Here is a 23,553-nt window from a genome sequence, read left to right as displayed (position 1 = left end):
GGTGTTTAGATTAGGTTTTTTCTTTCTTCTATTTTCAACTTATTTTCACTTATTTGTTGTGTTCTTAATGCTATTTATACAATATCAGTTAGAAATACGTGCTGCCACTCTTAACTTAGTTTCCACGTTAGAATGTACTAATGTATAAGACAAAAATGGTTTAGCTCCAGAATATTTGTCGAGTCTTATTGCATCAGCTACTGCAAACCAAAAATACAATACGAGTTGTATATCATCTGATAATTTTATAATTCCAAAGCCAAATACAGAGTTGTATACTTCTAGTTTCTCGTACAGTGGACCAAAAGTTTGGGATGCTCTTCCTAGTACATTTAAAAATCTAACGCAGTATTTAAATATGAATATAACTACAAATATATGTACTATTAACATTGCCATGCTATTTGTACTTTAATGCCATAGATAAATTGTTCAACGAAATCAATTGTATTGCATATTTTTTTATTATTATTATTGAATTTGTATTCTTAAATATAAATGTAACTGTTATTGTATTAAGAGAGCCTTATTGAAAATTGATGTAATCCAAATGAGTTACTCTCTCTAAATAAAGATATTATTATTATTATTATTATTATTATTATTATTATTATTATTATTATTATTATTATTATTATAGATCGTATGAATAGGAGCAGGAGCACATTAAATAGATTAAAATATTTCTTAAAGTTATATTTCAAAGTCGACCTATTGTGTTTCGTAAGGAAAAATCGATAATGACCATGTAAAAATGCTTTTACTATAATTTTAACTTGTGGGTAAAATTTCACTATTTCATATAATAGATATTAAACAAGTCAAAATTAATTTTAAAAACTCTTAATTTGTGACACCTTGAAGGTTCCCACTAATTCAATTTACAGTAATAGTACATTTTCAACGGACATCGTATTAATTACCCGTACCATACGCGTATGATTGGACCATATGAATAGATATAGGAAGATGTGGTATGAGTGCCAATGAGACAACTCTCCATCCAAGTTACAATTTATAAAAGTAAACCATTATAGGTCAAGGTACGGCCTTCAACACGGAGCATTGGCTCACACCGAACAGCAAGCTATAAAGGGCCCTAAAAAATTACTAGTGTAAAACCATTCAAACGGAAAAACCAACGGTCTAATCTATATAAAAACGAGAAACGAGAAACACGTATGAACTACATAAACAGACGATAACTACTGTAATCAGATTCCTGACTTAGGACAGGTTCAAACATTTGCAGCGGGATTAAATGTTTTAATGGTACCAAACCTTCTCCCTTTTCTGAAACAATAGTATAACATCACAACATAGAAAAACACACTATAAAATATCAATTGGAAGGTTTAACTCAATCAAAAAACGTAAATTAACACACAATGAACGAATAAATTTGACCTACATGTATATACGCATATGGTCATCACCTTACGCGTATGGTCCAAATACTCATTTGGTTCATTAACTTCATTATATTGATATGTCCAATGTCGGGAATCTGCTTTCTGGAATGGGCACAGCAATCTGAAATTTCATTGCAAATCACCTGTTCTAATAAGATTATAATTATGGCAATTTTAATTGTTCAGTTTTTCTGTTGATTTCCTAAGGGCTTTTCCTTTTTCCTAGTAATTTAAAATTGATTGTTTGATTGTTTGTTTCTTAACGTCCAGTGGCAAATTTTTCATGCATGTTTAGGACGAGAACATATAAACAATAAATACAATAGGTAGGTTCTGAAATAGAGGCCGTCCGGGAAGAAAGTCGAAGAAATTTGGACTGCTACAAGAAAATGAGGGTATATTGGATAGGGACAGACCTTTTGCCTTGTAACATGCCACCTATGGACCCTTCAAAGAGCTGTTGCAAGGGTTCTTCACATGCAGAGAGCATGGTACTCTTTTTACACGAGGCATCGTATTTAACGTTTCCATTCTGACTAGACGTGGCTGCGTACTTGTACATCCCGTACTGCCAAACGGACCTTGGTAAGGGTTTTAATTTTACTGCCGGTCGAAAGAAAACCAAAGTGAATTTGTTTCTATTCCCCAGTCACCCTTGGGGTGTTGATTTAAGAATCAGTCATATTCTATATCACCTTGAAATTTATTGCTTGACTTTTCATTTGTATCGGTGTTTTTCAAAAGTGGAGGGTGGGGGACCTTAATGTAAAACTGTTTTTTCAACCAGAGTAAAATATTCAAAGTTTTGGTCACAACTAAAAATGTCCTTTTAAATCCGTCTCTGACGACATTAAGTTAAGAAATAGTCTACCAGACCATGAATTTAATTAACATCCAAAAAGCACAAGATGTTCTTGAGAAATACACGAACAAAATGATCGTGTATTAGATGTTCAATAAATGTATGTTTACATTCCCCATTTCCATTCTCAATTTTATGTAAATAGGGATTCTATTTTTTTTATCTGTTGAAAATCGGTTTAACAAAATTTAATATTAGTTCAAGTTGGGTTTTCCAACTCCACTTCCTAAAATTGACTGCACGACGGTATTTGAAAATCCCAATTACTTGGCATCATGCGGCATTACATTCGAAAGAAGAAATTTTAACTCATATGTCAGCGATGATGGTATTTAACATATTATACCCTGGTCCTAATCCCTCGTTCCAAGTATAATACGGATGTATTCAAAGAGTATTAAACTATATATATGTATGTGACAGATTGTCGAAAAGTGTAAAGCCAGATTGTTTTAATACCAAAGTATTGGACTTGATGCGCATAAATGTAAAAAAAAAAACAAACAAAAAACAAACTCAACATTGAAATCAAATGTCAAAATATAAGCCCTGCTGTTATACCACATGTGTCGTCCTATGGTGATACACCGACATTATACCCACACCTTTCATTCATTTTCTATCCAGGACTTGCAAGTAAAAATGTATGTAAGAAAAATTCAGTTGACCTTAAGTTCGAAGGTCTAAGTCCTAAGTTGATTATAATGTAGTATGAGAAGACGGAACTACAAAAAATAAAATTAGAAAATTAGAAAAAAAAACAAAATTCGGAATGCAAACAACTGGAAATAGCAAGAATATTATCATATGCCTAAAATTTAATACAGAAAAAGTCTGTATACTTGTTAATCGTTATTTCAGATGAAATGACTAGTCATAATCGATTAACTACAGTAATTAAACAATATCTAGAAAACAACAACATGTAATGGAAGGTCATCTGAGAAGCTCACAATTTAACATTGTTTCTATTTTCTTTCATGCCGTAGTGAATCTATAACATTTAACTTCTTAATATCCCGTGTTAGTTTTTATTTATTACAAATATTAGAACATTGGATAAATACAACTTGCACGGCAATGTGCCTATTGTTTTATCTAATTAAATCCGTAAAGCGATCATCGATAAAACCCAACAACGAAACTGATTAGTTCTGATTCGTCATTGGTTTCTGGATACCGTTTATAATTCATTAAATATAAATATATGGACAAACAGGATCTCCACAGAATATTCAATAATGGATGAAAACAAACACCAACATATCTAATAATTAATATTTAAACATTATCAGATGTAGAATTGATCTGAAGACTTTTAAACAAAAATGGATAATAATTTTACAGCAAATTATACTGCTCAAAATTTGATTCCAGAAATAAATTGGTGTTACAATAACTGTAAACTTCAACCATGTGAAGGCGTGGTGCAGGATGTTTGTAGAAAAGTAATTGCTGACTATATTTTTCCATCTTTGAGTGAATGGTTTTTTATTGTGATAAATTTGGTACTGTTCATGAGTGGACTTGTAGGAAATGCTTTAGTTTGCTTTGTAATATGGCGTAGTCTGCAGATGCACACAGTGGTAAACACGTTTATATTTAACTTGGCCTTCTCTGACTTTTTGGTGATCCTATTCTGTCTTCCTGCTACCTTGTTACAAGATGTGACAGAAACATGGTACCTTGGAGATACAATGTGTAAAATCATACATTTTATACAGGTAAGAACAACTTCTATACCATTGCATCATTCAGCTCATTTTACCAGGAAAAACGAAATAGACTAACATCTTTGGTCTATTTTTTTAATTTCAAATTTATTTTCCAAATGTTTAAAGATCAGGAAGCACACTCCCTTTGCCCCATTTTTTGCTTTATATAAGCCAAAAAAGTATAAACCTTACTTATTCATATTCGTTATAACTGCAAACAAAAAGGAATAGATTAACATTCTCAGAATCGTATGTTAGATCAAAAATAAGTTTTGATTAAATATATGAACAGTAAAAGCGTGGGCATGAGATGTAGTGACAGTCAAATACTCTTTTAAGCGCAAAAATGTAGTTTTTTTTATGCTTGCTTGACGTTGTCGTTTACTTTTTAACGACAAACAGTGGGAAAGTAGTTACAAAAATTATAACCCTTCAGAATAAAACTCTTCAATAATTGACGTTGTTTCTCAAGGTCGTTAAATTGACGGTTATAAGTTAATAAGAAATAATTAAAACAAATATGAACACCGTTCTCATATAATGTTACCATTATCCTGTAAGTATGACAATCGAAGAGAGCAACACAGGTTATAGTTTTGCGTAAACTTAGTTTATAATGTTACTATGGGAACACATTTCTAACGTACAAACTTCAGTTTAATTTGCTGCTGACTTTACATGCCAAAAGACAAATCTAATGCTATATGTGTGTCTGAAGGTTGACTTTAAAATATGACCATCAAAATTGAAGTATTGACGACACCAAGGCATATTTAAATGGACGGTATTTGCTCATACAGAATTTAATCGGGACAATGTTAATGATTGTCTTTTATCATATCTGAAGGTCTTTGTATGTCTCAAGTAGGATAATTTAGTGTTAGTGACTGGTCTTTGATATAATTTATTCACTAGTTTTGTAGACTCGGGCCGATTAAGAGCTTTTTATTTTGCATAGACACATATAAACACTACATCGAATCTAGATGTACTATCTTTTGTGTTGTTTTTTTTTTATGATTGGTTGCCAACTCGTTGACGTTTAACTCATGTCTCATTTTAGCCACATATCTATCTTTATAAACCATTATATTCACACAGTAACTATATCTTTATACGAAAAATTCCATAGATAGCTTGTAGACAGAAGTGCATGACAACTTACCCTTCCGGAGCACCTTAGATATCCCCAGTATTTTTGGTGTGTTTTTTGTTGTTCAGTCTTTAGTTTTTTGTGAAGTGTTTTGTAGAGTGTTGTTGGTCTTTTCGTCGTCTTTCTTTTTTATTGTCCCCTTGGCACATTCTTCCTTCCTTTTAAGAAGATATTACTTAGGTTTACAAGGAACACTAAAAATTAGTTAACGAAAATAGTAAAGTGTGAATGTTAATGAATTTTCTAGATTTTTTTGTGAACATGCAGTAAAGATTAAAATGTAAAATAATAGTGTAACAAGCTTCTTATACATTTTTTTGATAAAAAAGAGGAAAAGACACTAAGGGACAGTAAAAAATTAAAACATGTAAAGCGAAGAAAAAAGACCGTAACACGGCCATAAGTCAATAGAAATATATATTTATAAGTATGATACTATTGGCTGGTTTTTATTGAGAAGGCAAGAAGATTCCTATTCTGTTGTTTTGTCTTCCCAGTAAATTCATTGCAGGGTTGAAGAGCTTTATAACATCTCCGGTTTCCATCACCTATGTAAAAAATTACGAAAATACAAAGTACGTAAAACTATATTATAACGTAGGTAGAGGCTTAACGGATGTTTGCCAGCATTCTTTCTTGATCATCGGTTGTCTATACAAGGCGCCATGCAACAAGTATTCGCGCAAAATTTGACACTGTTACATTTATTGTTTGTATATTATTTTCAACTGTTCAAGCGCTATGAATGTCAAACATTATTATCACTTAAGTCGAATAAGTATCGTTTAATCCATTAAGCTGTGTTTAGTAATACATTAACGATAACAATTGTTCTGCACCAGATACGCATTTCGACAATAAATGTTTCATCATCAATGCTCGAGATCTCTCATGATCTATTTTTACAAAACATGCTCGAAGAAGAATATCTGGAATGTTCCCTTAAATATGTAGAACAACTTCACTTCTTTAATTCTAGTACATCTGTTAAATAATATTTATATTGGTATATGTACTTGGTAGTTCAAATAAATAACAAGTTTTTCCCACATTTAGTTTAGTCACTTTTGTAAAAGGATTTGTATATTTGCATCTCGTCCTCTCCTATATTCTATAATGCAATCTACTGAATATTGATACTTACTGAAAAAAATCTGTCAAAACAATGATGAAAAATGCTCAAAACCGAATTAGCAAGACGTAGGTTTATGGTTTTTATACTTCCTCTGTATACAAGCCTATGTAAGCGCTTGACCTACTTTGCATTACGGTTGTATGAACGGGTATCATGGCGGATTGATGGACACATGGATCCCTCTGTCTGCAGGTTTTGACGAATGTTGAATTTTACAGTTGTGTTCTGCCCATTAATAATCTGAATGTTGTTAGGGTTGCAGATAACAGTTACGGCATCGCTTTACCAAATCTTTAATATTTGTTTACTGTGTCGTGACCAATAAAGTAAAGGTTAAGTTCGGTATTTGCTGATATGACATTGACAGTTCAATAGTAATGCTGTGAACAGAGGTATCAGTGACCACTAGTTCCCCTTATTGAAGGTTGATGTATTCTAAATGCATGAAACAGGAAAGAAACACTAATAGATTTTGCAGGTTAACAGCAAAAAACAATTATTTACAACAGCTGTTTAACTCGATAAATGTTTGTTGTTTTCTGTGATGCTTACGTTCTTAATGTTTGAGCGGTGACCCAATATGTCTTAATTTCTTTTGAATAAAAAATGTAACGCGCTAGAAAATTAATCATAATAAACGTTCATTAGAAAGGCATGATAATATTATAGTTGGCAGTCATTACATTTCTATCTACATCAACCTACAGAAGTATTATGCATAATTGAAATAGTTAAGAATAGAAACATCCTTTATACTGCAGTTTTTTTTAATATTTTTATCACATTTCTAGATTATTTCAACGGCTTTCCAGGCGGAATACATTGTTATTAGTCTGTCTATTTTGCCCCCAAAACTTGCTTTTCATTGAAGACGTTCAAATTGTCTTTCCGACATGAAAATTTGGCTCTGTTGAAATTACATTCAAACCAGTATCAATTATTTCATCTAAATTACTCAGAAACGGCTTCCAGTACTACTTAAACTTTCTCATTATTACATTTGAATTGCCGTTATATGAACGTTCAGCGTTTAGTTAATCAATTGATGTGATAAAAATCAGCACTGGCGTGAAAATCTTAACCATAAAAACTCAATGGTTAGCTAGGGTGTAGAAATGTGGTCACCTTTTCGTATGTCGCCCAGCAGTAAAACCCAATTCAAAAGAGTGTCATTTCCCTTTTATTTGGCTGTATGAGATGTATAAATACGCAACCACATCCGGTCTAATACCTGGTGTAAGTATAGTGTTACGCTTTCTGTACGTTCACAATAATTGTATTTATGCTACACTTATATAAAATATACATTCTTAAAAATCTTTTAACACTACCATTCCAGGTTTGTATGAATCAAATCATTTAAGTAATAAATAATGTACACAATCGTTTGCAAAAGAGGGGCGAAAGATACCAGAATGACATTCAAACTCATAAGTCGAAAATAAACTGACAACTCCATGGCAGAAAAAGACAAACAGACACACAATAGTACACAAAACACAACATAGAAAACTAAAGACTAAGCAACACGAACCCTACCAAAAACTGGGGGTGATCTAAGGTGCTCCGGAAGGGTGAGCAGATCCTGCTCCACATGTGGCACCTCAAAGTTATTATTTTATTTTTTTGAAACGTAAAACAAAAAGTTAACAATACTTGACAATAACTTTTGACACATACGGATGATACTATGTCAATCTTATGGATGATCCACATCTCATCTGCTTTTAAATGCATGAACACTTTTACAAATCAACCCCAATAATTTCTATATGTTTAAAATTAAACAAACATTTCAAAACCCCTTGTTTAAACCATATTTGTACTTATATTTTTTCTTCAACATTATTCAAAAAGTTTTCTGTCTTTCCACTAACATCTTATGAAAAATGCAGAAATATTTTTTTCACGTCATCAATTTATGTTAATCAAACACTTGCATGTTCTACTGACACGATTAATAGCATACCTTACTTCAATTATCCGTTTATTGATTTTATAAATTATTAGGAGCTTTCAACTCCCTCAGGCAATGTATACGTTATAGAAACTTGGCTACTTATGTTTAGGTCCTTTTGGTGATATAGTTTTTCATCTGTTTTAGTTCTTATACAATCTTGGATTTCAAATATGTGGCTTAGAGAGTTCCTGGCGGAGGTAAATCAAGAAAGGTGCTTCGGGCGCATTCAATATATATAGTGACTGTGTTGTTTCATTTTTTTTTGCTAAACATTTACTATAGAAAAGGATTCCCTAAAGCGTTTTGTTTATTTTGAATATGTGTAGTTGTTCATAATTAAACACTAGGCTAGGCGTTCTTTGTTGAAGTACCAGAAGAACTTGTTTTATGTCTAATTATGTAACTAGCTTTGTTCGATTGATTGTCGTTTAGTTGCATTTATTTTTCTTTTGTCTTACAAAACTACACGATACCTACATCAAATGGATGCACCATGTGGATTTCGAAAAAAAATATTTCTTACTGATTATGTTCTAAACTAAATATTGGAATGCTGAAAATGTCAAATGTTGAAGACCAATGACGTCTTTTTTTTTCTTCGTTCAGTTCTTGGGTTTCATCGTTCCTCATGAAGGTAAACCCAGAAAAGTGCTCTAGACACACAAAATGTTATGTTCATATACCAGCACTTGCCAGATACCGCTGCTGGTGGACTGCTAGTCTACGGGGGTATGGTCAGCAGTCAGTGCTTTGGTACTGACATGATTTATAGCATGCCTTTCTTAAAGTCATTTTAAACAGTTTCTGGTAATCAAAACAAGGAAATTATTGAACCAATACATGCATGTATAGGAAACTAAGTCAATTTATTACAAATCCACAACGTATTATCAACAACTAAAGAAATCGTTCGATGGTTGTTGGTCATAAACTTTGGCTGCTAATTAACTTTCGGGTTTTAATGCCGATCGATACCTTATTAAACAAGCAAAATAGGATAATTGAACACGTGAAAAATAAGTAAGATCATAGAACTATTTTATTTTCTTCTTCATGTTTTCTATTCGTTCCCATTTGTTAATTAAACTTTGAATTAACAATTGTTACATAAAATAAAGGTTACAACAGATACAGTCAAGTCTGCCTCATATCTTGACTTACATCTAGAAATTGATAATGAGGGTCGGTTGAGAACAAAACTTTACGACAAAAGAGATGAGTTGAGAACCGTCTATGTTACAAAATTCCAGCAGTGCCTGCATATGGAGTATATATCCCTCAGTTGATACGATATTCCAGGGCTTGCATTTCCTATCATGATTTCTTTGATAGAGATTGCTGCTCACAAGGAAGCTAACAAGCCAAGAGTTCCAAGTGGTGAAGTTGAAATCATTCCTTCGGAAATTTTACGGACATCACGTGTTGGTTGCCCGTTAAGGAATATATGTCTCACAGATGACGACGGATTTGTTCCAATTATCGTTACCACAACCCCGTACTCTTATCCTCGAATGTAACCTACCGAATTAGACTTATTACCGGATTTGTTCTTGCATGAGCAACACGACGGGTGCCACTTATGGAGCAGGATCTGGTTACCCTTCAGAAGCACCGTACATTACCCCTGGTTTTTGGTGGGATTCGTGTTGCTCAGTCTCTAGTTTACTATATACATGTTGTTTTTTATATACTGTTGTTTGTCGTTTGGTCCTTTTTTTTTTTTGCCATAGCGTTGTCAGTCTATTTTCGACTTATGAGTTTGAATGTGCCTTTGATATCTTTGGCCACCCTTTTCTAACCAAGGAATAGATTACCATAGCTTTATTTAGCAAAACCTTTCGGAATTGTGGATCCTTAATGCTCTTCAACTTCATACTTTATTTGGCCTTTTAAACTTGTTTTGACGAAACGCGCGTCTGGCGTACAGAATTGTAATCCTGGTATCTATGATGATTTTATTTACATGAATTTTGGTATCAAATTTGTTTTGCAGAAAATCGATTAATACTATCTACCTTCCACGTTTGTTTACCTTTTCGTAAGACAATAGTTCAATTATGAAGGATTCTTTTTAAAAAAAAAAGTCTATGTACACGTGTTTTAGTATACAAAACATGTTCAGTTTTTTTTGGTAAATTTGAAGTATCATATGACTTAAAACGTTCGTTTAATAAATTTAAAGATTAGTAAGTAACGAAAATTCCAAAAGCATTCAAGTATTTATACATCTTTGGATTTCAAATGAGTGGGTTTGAACGTTGCTGATGTAGGTAAATCCTGAAAAGTGCTTCAGACGAACACATTTTATAAAGTATTTTTAATTTTTTCAACGTATTTTTTATTCCCACGAGACATTGCAAGATATAACTGGTTTTGAATTACACCGATCCCGAGTTCTATTTCAGCAGATTGATATTTTGATACACTCTAATAGTAAACCTAATATATACATGTAGCTATATATGTTTCAATCTTTGTTTAAATTTGTTTAACGTATAAATGATTACTTGTAGAAACGTACTTGAATAATTCATACGATGGAAAATGATAATATATAAAAATGGAATGCAGGTCAATTGGTCAATTATGTCATCAGAAATCGGCAAAATAGTAATTTATAAAATTTCTTTAATGTCGATCTAGAAGTAGTTTGATTAACTGGCTCCTTTAATGTATTGTGCTGATTTAATGATGTATCCAACCTCTAGCAGAATGAAGTTCAAATGAAACAAAATAAAAGTATGATATTAAGAATGAAAATAATCTTTGTCGGTTAATTGAAATGAATGGGAGTGGTTATTGCAACGGAAATATTCGATATCAACAAGTTAATAGATTTTACGTAAAATTTGGCTTTTGGTTCGTGCCTTCTGTTATCTGTCAACAATGTGAAGAAAATAAATAAATGTTATTTAGCTATATCCGAAGCTTAGGTTTTAAGTATGAACCTAAACATGCATGTATTTTATTGACGAATTTGAGAACCTAAAACTTGTAACACGCAATGGTCAATAATCGCATTTGTACATGCAGATCTATATCATCGAGAAAGAGCTTAAAACAATAGGAAAGATCAAATAAGGTTTTTACTTGATAAATTGATAAAGATTCATATTGTTAAATTCTTTTGATTTGTATGTATATATGCTATCATAAGCACCATGTTTTTCGTGCTTGGAATATATAAACAGAAATTAACATACATCAGAACATCCATTTAAGGTTCATCATAACAAATGGACAAAAATGGATGTATTTACACATCAAAAACTACTCTGTGTATAGACTTACCTGTACAGTTCGGAAAGTTTTAAGTCCTGGCATCCACTAGATATATAAAAGCTAAATGCATTTTTTGTTTCAGAAAGATAAAATCACTTTTGGATTTTGATGGGCATATTTTTCCCTTTCTGCAGATGGTGTAAAAATAAACAAACACCTGAATTGCTTTGATACTGTCCACTCAGTTAAACCCTTTAACACCTATAGTTGTGTAGATACCTATTGTCTGTTTTTGTCCGTGCCAATCAAGGACAATCAATACAATACAATACAGTGTTTACCTGAGAGGGAGCATCTCAAAGTTTTATCCCAACTTAGTTTATTTTTACACCTTCTGCAGAAAGGAAAAAAAATGGCCATCAAAATCCAAAAAAGTTTTTATCTTTCTGAAACATAAAATGCATTTAACTTTTATATATCTAGTGGATGCCAGGCATTTAAACTTTTCCAACTGGACAGGTAAGTCTGTACTCAGAGTAGTTTTTGAGGTGGAAATACAGCCATTTTTGTCCATTTGTTATGATGAACCTTAATCATAGTAGATGCATTTACAGGCTACATGTTCACATCAGGTAGATGCATTTATATGGAACGCCACAGCTGTCTTATGTGGAACTCTGGTATTACTTTATGTTGTTTTATTATTACTTGATGATATTTTGTCTTTACTTAATATTGTTTTGACATTACGTAATGATGTTTTGATATAACTCAATATGGAATAGTCATTACTTAATGATATTTCGATATTACACGATATAATTTCGTATTGACTTGATATAGTTTTGTCATTACTCAATATGGTTTTGTCATTACTCGATGTGGTTTCACCATTATTTAATGTGGTTGTGGTTTTAACATTACTTGATGTGAATGTTACTTAACGTTATTTAGTTGTTTCATTACATGATGTGGTTTTGTTATTTCGTAATGATGATTTGCCTATTCTTTATATGGTTTTAACATTACGCAATGATGTTTCAAAATTTGACGATTTTACACTACATGATGTGTTTGTTTCATTATTTGATGTGGTCTTGTCATTCTTTGATGTGGTTATCCCATTACTTGATGAGGTAAAACCACGTGACCAATTCGGAAAAAAATATGTTCTATTTTTAAACAGATTTCAATATATCGTTTGTTTAATGTGCTTTGGATGGGTATCGCTATCCATTGAGTTAAAGTTCAAATTAAAGTTCGAGTGGTTGTTCAGAGTTATTTGGTATGAAAAAGGGGAACGGCAGACAATAATAAGAAAAAAAGTATTAAAAAGTTTACAGTATTTCGGACATAATTGGGATATCCCCAAACCACTTGGTCCTGTTGTTTTTATCCTAAGTTCTCAAACGGAAGCAGTATTTTTTTAATAAATTTGTAAAATATTCCACGGAACCATGTGTCTCGCCTGGTATTGCTGCTGTAAGTGCAAAAGCGTCATGTTGATCGGCTGTACATTTATCTATACATTTATCAGTAAAAACAAAATTTAAAAAAAATGCTTTTTCTTGAAATTGAGGAATAACTCCTATACAAGTTTTAAAACACTTCATTGAGGTTTACAAATTTATCATGTCAAAACAGTTTAATTCGGTTTTATTTAACTAAAACAAAACTGTATCGTTTTCAACAATGAGCAAAACCCATACCCTATAGTAAGCTATAAAAGGTCCCGAAATGAAAAATGTAAAAAACTAGAAACCTAACGATCTATAGATACATAGATACTTTATCCTCTAAAAACTAAATACAAGTTTACAGAGAAACATACAATATAAATACAGATACAATAGTTGAGGTAAACAAATACAGTATGATATTCTAAAAGTACAAAATTATGATGGCATACATGTTTAGTAACATGTATAATGAAAGGTTAAACTCAATAGAAATTAAAAAAAATGGAGATGGAGACGCCGACGCCACTATCGACGACGAAATATAGGTTTGTTGTGTCTCACTGCCGCTATATTGATATCGCAGGCTCGACACAAATCAAAAGACTTGAACTTTATTGTTAACAAATAAAACACTTCAAATCAACTCACACTTAAGTTACAGGGAAACGGGGGGAGAAGGGGCTCGGACTAAGCGACAAAGCATCAATACTATAAAATAAGAATTCTCCGAATTTTGTTTTAGCGTAAATGATCATTTGAACTTATACGAATATCAATCTTTTATTTGTTATCAATTGAATTCCATGATCTACCTCGCACTAATTGAAAAATAAACTTTTTGGAATATCTGTTTCACATGTGACGACGGACATGTTCCAGTGGTCGTAACCATAATACCGTCATCTTTTCCTTGAATGTAAACTTCCAAATAAAACCAAATCACTGGGTTTGTACTTTCTCGAATAACACGACGGGTGCCTTTCTGGAGCATCCGAGATCACCCCGATGGATTTATATTACCCAGTCATACCGATCTATTGAATCAGCCAAATGAAACTGTTTTGTATACCACCGCAACTGAAAGCTGGGGGGCATATTGTTTTACCCCTGTCCGTCCGTCCGTCCGTCTGTCCGTCCCATTGTGGGTATATAGTTATTCCGCGTAACTCCTCCTACAGTTTGAATCCTAGGAAGTTTTCTCTTTACTGTCTGTTTGTACATATATTGAAGGTGTGCATGTGGTCAGGGTTTAATGTTTATTAATATTTGCTTTTTTGGGAGATAGTTGAACTTTGTAATTTTTTGGGAAATTTACTTGCATAAGAAGAGCGTTTCCAGATAACTCCTCCTACAGTTTGAATGCTAGGAATTTTTCACTCTTCTGGCTGTTTGTACATATATTGTAGGTGTGCATGTGGTCAGGGTTTTTATTTTTATTATCTTTTGCTCTTTTTAGGAGACAATGGAACTTGTTTTTGTCATTTTTGGGGTATAAGCGGTTAAATGAGTTGAGTGCGGGGGCATCACTTTGTCTAGTTTACATTTTTTTTCTCGTGTTGTGCTGTTACACAACTGTAACAGTCCGATGTAAGGTTAGGATTTAGCGCTCACATACATGTTAAACTCCGCCACATGCACTTTCTTTATGTACCTGCCCCAAGTCAGGAGCATGAAGTTCAATTGTTGTCGTTGTATAAATGTGTGTCATTTTTTTTTTGTAGATTGTTTATTTATAAATGAGACCGTTTGTTTTTTCGTTTGAATTTTTTCACATGGTGCATGGTGGCCTTTTGTAGCTGACTAAACGGTGTGTTGAAGGCTGTACGGTTGCCTATATATGATTTCTTACATCCACTGCATTTAAACTCTGGTGGATAGTTGTCTCATTGTCAATCACACCACATCTAGCTTTATTTCAACTTCTATGTTGCGTTTTGTATACTGTAACATTGTTTATCTTTTGTACACATAACCCGGAGCCCTCTTTTCGGAAGCCCGAGCAAATTAAAGTTATTGTTCCGCGATAGAAAATTTAATTACGAACCATATAAGATAGCTCGAATTTCAACTCATAATCTTAATTAATCTAAATGAGACTTAAATTCGAATCTTACTCAAACTCTACCTCAAAAAGTGACTCAAATTTAATGTTGTAACTAGAACTCTACCTTTAAATGTGACTCAAACTCGAAATCCAACTCGAAACTCAATGCTAACTAAAACTTTAATTCTAATAATGACTTGAATTCGAATTCGAAGACTAACTCAAAGTTTAACTCAAACAGTAACCCGATCTCAAATTCGATGGCCACACTCATCCAAGGCACATACAACTGGGAATCTATCTAAAAATAGAACAGGTTTTTCCGAATTGGTCACGTGATTTTACCTCATCAAGTAATGGGATAACCACATCAAAGAATGACAGGACCACATCGAATAATGAAACAAACACATCATGTAGTGTAAAATCGTCAAATTTTGAAACATCATTACGTAATGTTAAAACCATATAAAGAATAGGCAAATCATCATTACAAAATAACAAAACCACATCATGTAATGAAACAACTACATAACGTTAAGTCACATTCACATCAAGTAATGTTGAAACCACATTGACTAATGACACAACCACATTAAATAATGGTGAAACCACATCGAGTAATGACAAAACCATATTGAGTAATGACAAAACTATATCAAGTCAATACGAAACCATATCGTGTAATATCGAAATATCATTAAGTAATGACTATTCCATATTGAGTTATATCAAAACATCATTACGTAATGTCAAAACCATATTAAGTAAAGACAAAATATTATCAAGTAATAATAAAACAACATAAAGTAATATCAGAGTTCCACACAAGACAGCTGTGGCGTTCCATACATTTAGTGGAACCATTTTTGATATTTTGCTTATCTTATAACACAACTTTTTCTTTATTAGTGACGAAAAAAGGCAAGTGTTGTTTACCGATGTTCAAATATAACAGTGAACTTTAAAAACAAACTATTTTTACAACTTGTAAAATATTTTTTTTAACTATTTATATATATATATATATAATATCTAAGTAGACTGATATATGATTCATTCAACATCACAATCATATTTACTGATGAAGGATATCTGTTATCCGAAATATTTATAAATAATTACATTTATAGTTCCTTTTTTTTGTTATTGGTGTTGTTGTGTACACTTTTTAGGCGTTTATATCTTTGACGGAACCAAAATTACACAAATTCTAAAATATACAAGTACAAATTTGATATACTGCATCACATGCTCAATTGTGAACAAAATATATCTGCTACGCAGGAAATACAGATGACCGATAAGCGCTAACATATATTATACCTGGCGTATCAAAAGATGCCTTCGAGTGCTGTGGAGGTATTTTGAAAAAATATTCCCGTTTATAAAATATATTGTTCTAACGATACAATGCATGTAATAAACGAATGGAACTCTTTTTTTTTTATTACAAAACCTCATCTAAATTGACGATTATAACTAATTAAAATATTATTCTATTTACATTTTAATTGTTCGTAAGCATGTTCATTGCTTGATGAATAATTATCCCCATGGAATGGCAATGCTATTTAATAACTGTCATTATACATGTTTATGTATTCACTTAGAGATTGTAATAAATATGAAATGTAAATCCGGTTGTATTGAAATTCTGTTGATTTTTCATCGTTAGGTTATTGTAAATAGAATAGAGAATATTTTTTTTTGTAAAACTTATTTATAATTATACACACCCCTATTTTTCATGATTTTCACATACATAAAATCGACTTTTAATTATACAGAACTTTAACTGTTCTGAAACAAATAGAAGACATTTATTTTGTTTAGAAAGCCATTTGTAATGTAAAAGCATATATCTTCGTGATCCTGAAGATACTCCACGTACTTTTGTAAACAGGAAGCTATGAAGGGCCCTGTCTGGTTGAAAATGCTACTACGTGATAGCTCATACCCTACTGAGTCAAAAAATAAATGGTTACTAGACACGTTTCAAAACTGGAAGTAAACTTCCTTTTAAAATCAGGTGCTCTTTTTGTAACTACAAATTGTTAGGTACATCTGGATCTGTCTTTTGGTTGCAAAATGTACCCATTGATAGTATATGTCATTCCAAATTCCAAACGAATGGTTGTGAGGTTCTTTTCTGAAGGGAACTAGTACTTTTATTTTGACAGATGTGACCTGGACCTTTACCTTTGATAAGGTCAAACGTATATCCAATGGTAAAGACACGAGGTCCCTACAAATGATAGTTTCCGAGTTGTAGCACCTAAGACGTTTTTAAATACTGCAACGGGATTATTTCCCTTTGCAAGAGGTCATGCTTTTTTGATGAATAAAGTTAACAAAATAACGACTTGATGTCCAAAACGTTTTTCTTAATATATTCCCTTACTATTCATGTTTTCGAGTTTATCCTATAAATAATTGTAAGATGGAACGGTCACTGTGGTCGTGACCGTTTGATTTTTGTGAAGGTCTTGTGTCAAAAGAAGAAGGCCTTAGGTCTCTACGACTTACGGTTTTCGATTTACGTTTGACGGATTTGGTTTACTCCCGCATTTCTCTCAAATAACGATTCTTCGTCGAATTATTTTAAAAGGTAATGAAGTACCGCCATGGACCAAAGAACTTTTCTTATCCTTAAGTTTTACCCATTACGCTTTCTGTGTGCAAACACTAATAATGGCTTACGTCAGATAGGTCTATAAGGAAAGGAAAAGATAGTTCGGTCTGCCAGGGTATATTCCAAATAGTTGATATCTATCCGACACTTGATACCGAAGCTGATTTTGATCCACAACGTATTTTGATCATCAAGGGTTCGAAAATTTAAGACAAAAATGATCACAAGAAATACTGGAAAGGTTTCCCATTGGTAACGCGAAAGACATTAATTAACTGTCTCGAAATAGACATCAATCTGTCAGCTCCATCATTAGTGAGGGCCTATGAAATACAAAAATGAGCGTTTAGTCATTCCACTCATGTACAAAAATCAGTCAATTAGACAATTCAAACTTTCAAACAGATACATTCATTGAACAATTGAATATAATTAGATGCCTCCATTTCAGCGAACGTTTTAAAATTTAAAAAATAAAACCGCTGGTAATGAACAGATTGACGTCATAGATAGCTTGGTTTTACACTTTTCCATTAAATCTCCTACTATTACGGTTGTGGAGATGTCCGTTCCATTTAAAACATTTGTTCTTAATGCGGCTGTATTATCGGTGCTGTTACATATTACCTAATGCTCTTGAATGATGCACTTAAACAAACCATAAATTACCCAGTAAACAATCCAACGTTGACATTACGTTTTGACAACGTTATACTATCGTTGTGACAACGTAGTAAAATTACGTTGGTACAACGTAATTTTGTGGACTCCAAGGCACGTGCTGACAACCATCCAGACAACGTTGGCACAACGTAATTTGTGACGTAATCTATTACCATCATAAGACGTTGTAACAACGTCGCAACACGACTGTAAATGTCCCTTGTCCTCATTTGATTGATAGGAGCAATATAATTCCATTGAAGAAGTAAACAGGGTCTATATTTTATTCTTTTGACCTGTTTTAAGTTGTAAATTTGTCTATGTAGGAAAGATGGACACAATGTCGATATGTACTCTATTTCCAAACTGCCAGCTGTGTATAATATAGTCACAAAAGGTTTTTGTTTACCTTTTTGCCAGGTTTCAATGTCAAATGTATAAATATCTCGTTTTCCCAAAAACTTTGCATTATGTTTTACATTAAACCTGTTTTTCTGTCCAATTCATGTTTCACACAGTTGTTTAAGGTTAAAGTCGTAGTTTTTAACTTTTGCAATACCGCAGTACAAGATTTACACATTTCCATTTTTTCTTTAAAAAATTTAACACATAATACTATTCGAAAAAGGAGATTTTGTATGATGGCCAATGAGACAACCCTCTATCCTAAAATCAAATATTGATGATGTTAGCAATTATAGGTAACTGTACAGCCTTCAACATGACATATTGGTACATGCTGCAACTTCTGAATGTTTAGGGTTTCAGTGTTCTAGAATATAGATTTCACTATGATGGTGGAGATTCTAGAATGTATATTTCACTTTGACGAAGGAAAACATTTTTTAATGAATTATTCAGAAATACAACAAACTACCACATATACCTTAATATTTACTGTAGATCGATTCATTCAGCTGGATTCACTACACAATGACAAGCTAGGAAAAAAGTTTGGAAAAAGGCCCAAAAGCTCTCTGTCTAATTTACAAATATATATTCTACACAACTTAAACACACTTCTAAAAATATCCCAAATGAAGAAAATACCTGAAATTCAATCAAACTAACTATTGCTTTTTTTCCATTGACCAACTAGGGATAGACCTATCCAAAAATTATTAGACTTCTTTTTTCTTAGCTACATGAACCAATAAAAAAATAATAATATGTTTCTGAATTTTTTTGATTTTATTCCAAATTTTAGTCTTGTGTTGGTTGTATACATGTCATTCCAAATTTCGGTTTTCTGCCCTCCCATCAGCTGGTCTTATGTTGGTTTCAGGTCTCTGAAAAAAAAATAATCATAAATTATAAAATACAAAAAAAAAGTTGATCCCAACTTATTGATTACAGCCGTTCTTAAAAAATATCCTATTGCTGGTCCTATAATAAATCTTGCAGATTCATAATTATGTTGTGTTGTTACTGAGATGTTTGTATCTTTGCCAATTATACACATTTTGATAATGTATGTTAGAAATTTTAACATAATTTCAACAGTATATAATAATTCATAACTTTTGGTTAACCTTTGTTCTTATTTAAAAAATAAATTTGTTGTTAAATTGAACATGTGTTAATGAAATTATGGCTATTTTGGAAAATACTATGTCCGCTCCCAGGGACCCCCACCACCGACAGAATTAAAAATAAATAAGAACAACACTCCCTTTGATTTTTGGTATTTCAAATACAAACCATCCCCACATAAAATTTAAAAAAGAGCCTTCCCTGGGGGGGACTTAGTTTTTTCTAGAACAACCACTAGTTATTCTACAAATAATAATGAATTCAAATTAAAAAAGGAAGTTTGGTTTCTTAAAATTGTCATTTATCAATTAATTTAAGATATTCATAGGATATTACCTTAATAAATTTAAATAGAGAAAACAGAACTAAGTTGAAAAACTTGTGTCTAATCCATTTGTTTTGTACAATAAAATATGTTTAAACTAATAAATTTAGAATTTACATCAATACAGCAAGACCTTTAATCATATGCCAATGAACGCAATCTATAAAATCAACAAATTATAATTTGATAAATAAAATTAATAAAAGAAGAATGTGTCCATGAGCCACAAATGATGTTATTAAAAGACACAACTAAAGAACAGTAAAACAGATGCTCTCCAAATTCAAACTCTGCGTTTTATGATAATAAGCATTGTGTATAAATTTCATAACATGTCGTTCAGGCAAACTAAAGTTAGAGAACAGAAACCAATTTGAGTTCAAATAATGTACGTACAGTACAAGAGTAAAACTATATCACTCAGTGAAGGAGGGCATAAAAAGAGCTGATCAACTGATGTTTACCTTTTTATATCTTGGTCCATCTTTTTGAGCTGGTGCATGCTTAAGTGTTACTGCAATGCATTCCTCAACCTCAGACACATTGGATATGTGGATTTTTATACAAGACTCTGAAAAAAAAATTATAAATACATTCAATTATCTTCTATATTCTTCCGTCTGTTTACATGCGTGTCAATCCAACAAATCTTTGGGAGAACTAGGTAAGCGACAAATTAACATGCATTCCAAAATTCATAAGTTTTATGATTGATTACTACATTGTTTCTGATCACATATTTAGTGAGAGTCGATTATAGCTCGTCATTGATAAACATGTAGATTTTATACCATAAATTGAACAGCAAAAAAAAAACATCCCTATATACTGGTTTTTTTAACACCAGTAAACTGGGTTTTACCCTGAAAACAGGAAAATTTTACCCAACTTTTCCCGACTGGATCCTAGTCTAAATAATTATGACGTCTTGGAAGGCTATTTTAATTTTTTTCTGTGACGCCTTCCTACGACAGTCTTTATTGGCACAATTGTCTTCTTCTTCTTATGGTATCCAGTTTAATATCCATCAGATTTTTGATGATTACTAACTATTCCCATGTCAGACCCAGTGACACATTGATTGAGTGTTGGTTGCTTAACGTCCAGTGGCAAATATTTCATGCATGTTCAGGATGACCCCCAGTGATACATGTAGTATTATCATTAATATGCCGCGTTTGTAATATGCCAAGTTTGTAATGTGCCGAGATTATAATGGGCCGAGTTTGTAATGTGCCCAGATGTCTAGCTTCGCATTTGTGATATTGATCAGACTTTTATGCTTCCAACATTATCAAAAAATATCAGTGCAAAAGACACTTGCAGCCTAAATATATAGGGATAGTAGCTCTTGTCATGGATAGGAAACAAGTGCCTGTGCACCCACCCCCCTTTTTTAACTTTCTACAGTTAATTGCATATATCTTAAAAAACAACACAAGTTAATCAAGCAATTTGAAAAATGGATTCAAATAACACAAATTTTGGCTAAAATATCTTGTATCAGTGCAATATATTGACAGTAAAAGAAGGAGTATCATATTTCAACACGGTCACGGACAACAGACTTGAAAGAGGCGCCCAACACGGCAACAGATGTTTTATTTTCTTCAATCATACTTGTTTTTATCATGGAGAACCTATTTGGCGTATGTGCAATTATTATATTACCTTTTTCTTTGTTCTGGAATCTGGATCGAGCTAAATTTCACTGCAAGTTTTATCACTGACACTGTTTTTAAAAATCAAGCGGTGAAGGTGCGCATGCTCAGACTTTTCATAATATGCAGCGGTAAAACCCGAGGACTGCTGAACGTTCCACTATTATAACCGATTATGAAATTAAAATAATAAATGATGACAAAACTTTAATGATATATTAAACAATAAATATTCATACAAAAAATATATATTAGAACATTAAAATTGGATTTGTAATATTTTCTTGGACATTTTGGTGCAAATTATGTCTGTGCGGGAAAAAAGGGGGATATTTTGAAAATCGAAAAAATCTTGAATATATTCTAGTGAAGGTGAATGTTATACCCAGGAAGACTCATACCCACAAAATTCGTCCAATAAAACCAGATTTAAATGTGTCACTAGTATTCACAAGGTTTGTTCACTACGTTATTATAATGTTGATACGACGTAACAAAATATTACGTCGGACAAGGATTTGTATAGTGAGACTATACAAATCCTTGCGTCGGATTATGACAGTTATATTATAATTAAGTACGTTGTCACAACGTAATAAAATGTTACGTCCTGACAGGGTACTAAATTTACGTAAATTCGACGTAATTTTTGAACGTCGTCTGTATGTCTGCATCCAACGTTGGGTTTTTAGGTTCCCACAACGTTGGTACGACGTAAACTCAAGACATGACGTTCAGACGACCATTAACCGACGTCGGGAGTACGTCGTGTGTTTGCTGGGTAGATCATTGGAAGTAGTAGATTTGAATAATGAGAATATAAAATATTAAAATCAAGAATTGAGAACTATATTTCTATGTACAGGTCACCGTAAAATTTGGATCAAAACCTAAATTTAGCATATAATTTGAAAAAATCATAGTGAACATTTGTACTAAGTTTTAAGTTGATGTGAATACGACCTAATGGTGAACTACCTTACACAAAAACTTTATCCTGAGACGGATTAGACTCATACCAGAAAACATAGTGCCCCCTTTTTTCTATCACAGGCGGGGCATAAAAAAAGATACTTACACACATAATTTTATCGAACCCTATAAGTATACTGCACAGAAATTTCACTTGTATTAACATGATTAAGGAACATGCCTGTAATGTATAATATAAGGTGTGTTGGAACTACTTTACCTGCTTACATATGTTACCCTGTCGGTTGCAAATTAAAATTACAAGGGTTAATAGTTAGCTTTTAAGTTCATTGCATTAATGAATAGAAATCAGTAAACTAGCCAATTCTAGTTTAAAATTAAGCAAAGAAAGTGAACAATTGAGAATGTAATTAAGCGATTCTATTTAAGAAGCGTTGGTTGTAGAAAAAGAACCCACGGTTTATGGATAGGCAGCTGACAACACAGCGATCAAATATCCTCAAATATCACGTTCCAAATATATATATAAATAATTTGCTCTTTTTGAATTATTCAAGTATAAATAAAATAATGGGTAGTGAATACTTCAATGAGACAGCAACACAGACACCATTACGTAAACCAAGCCGTAAACGCAAAATGTGATTTCGGATAACGTTCTATAAAGGAGAATGACAGATACATCAAGTTTAGATCTGCTTAATATGTTAACCTTCAACTAGAAATATAATGCAAGACCCGGTCGAGATTTTTTGACACCAGGGATGAATTCATTTTTCTCATTATGATCTTTTTATTTTAATGTTCTAGTTATATTTTCGAAAGTTTAAGTCGCCATAA

General features: G+C 32.4%; 1 protein-coding gene and 1 long non-coding RNA gene across 2 annotated transcripts in view; one reads left to right on the top strand and one right to left on the bottom strand.

Annotated features, from left to right (window-relative positions):
- Positions 1–3,482: 3,482 nt before the first annotated feature.
- The window catches only part of LOC127732418 (orexin receptor type 2-like), a 92,063-nt gene continuing 71,992 nt past the window's right edge, over positions 3,483–23,553 (top strand). Inside the window, exon 1 of the mRNA XM_052241452.1 lies at positions 3,483–3,998. Coding sequence (XP_052097412.1) covers positions 3,603–3,998 — 396 coding nt within the window. The 5' untranslated portion in view covers positions 3,483–3,602. The remainder of the gene's footprint in view (positions 3,999–23,553) is intronic.
- Positions 19,434–21,862, bottom strand: LOC127732434 (uncharacterized). The gene is made up of 3 exons (XR_007996258.1): positions 21,791–21,862; positions 20,584–20,690; positions 19,434–19,550 (listed from the first exon to the last, which is right to left on the bottom strand). It is a non-coding gene; the product is annotated as an uncharacterized LOC127732434 (long non-coding RNA).

The sequence above is a fragment of the Mytilus californianus genome, unplaced genomic scaffold, assembly GCF_021869535.1.
Source record: "Mytilus californianus isolate M0D057914Y unplaced genomic scaffold, xbMytCali1.0.p SCAF_1, whole genome shotgun sequence".
NCBI lineage: Eukaryota > Metazoa > Mollusca > Bivalvia > Mytilida > Mytilidae > Mytilus > Mytilus californianus.
The sequence above is the reverse complement of the archived record's forward strand: the minus strand, read 5'-3'. Positions and strand labels throughout refer to the sequence as shown.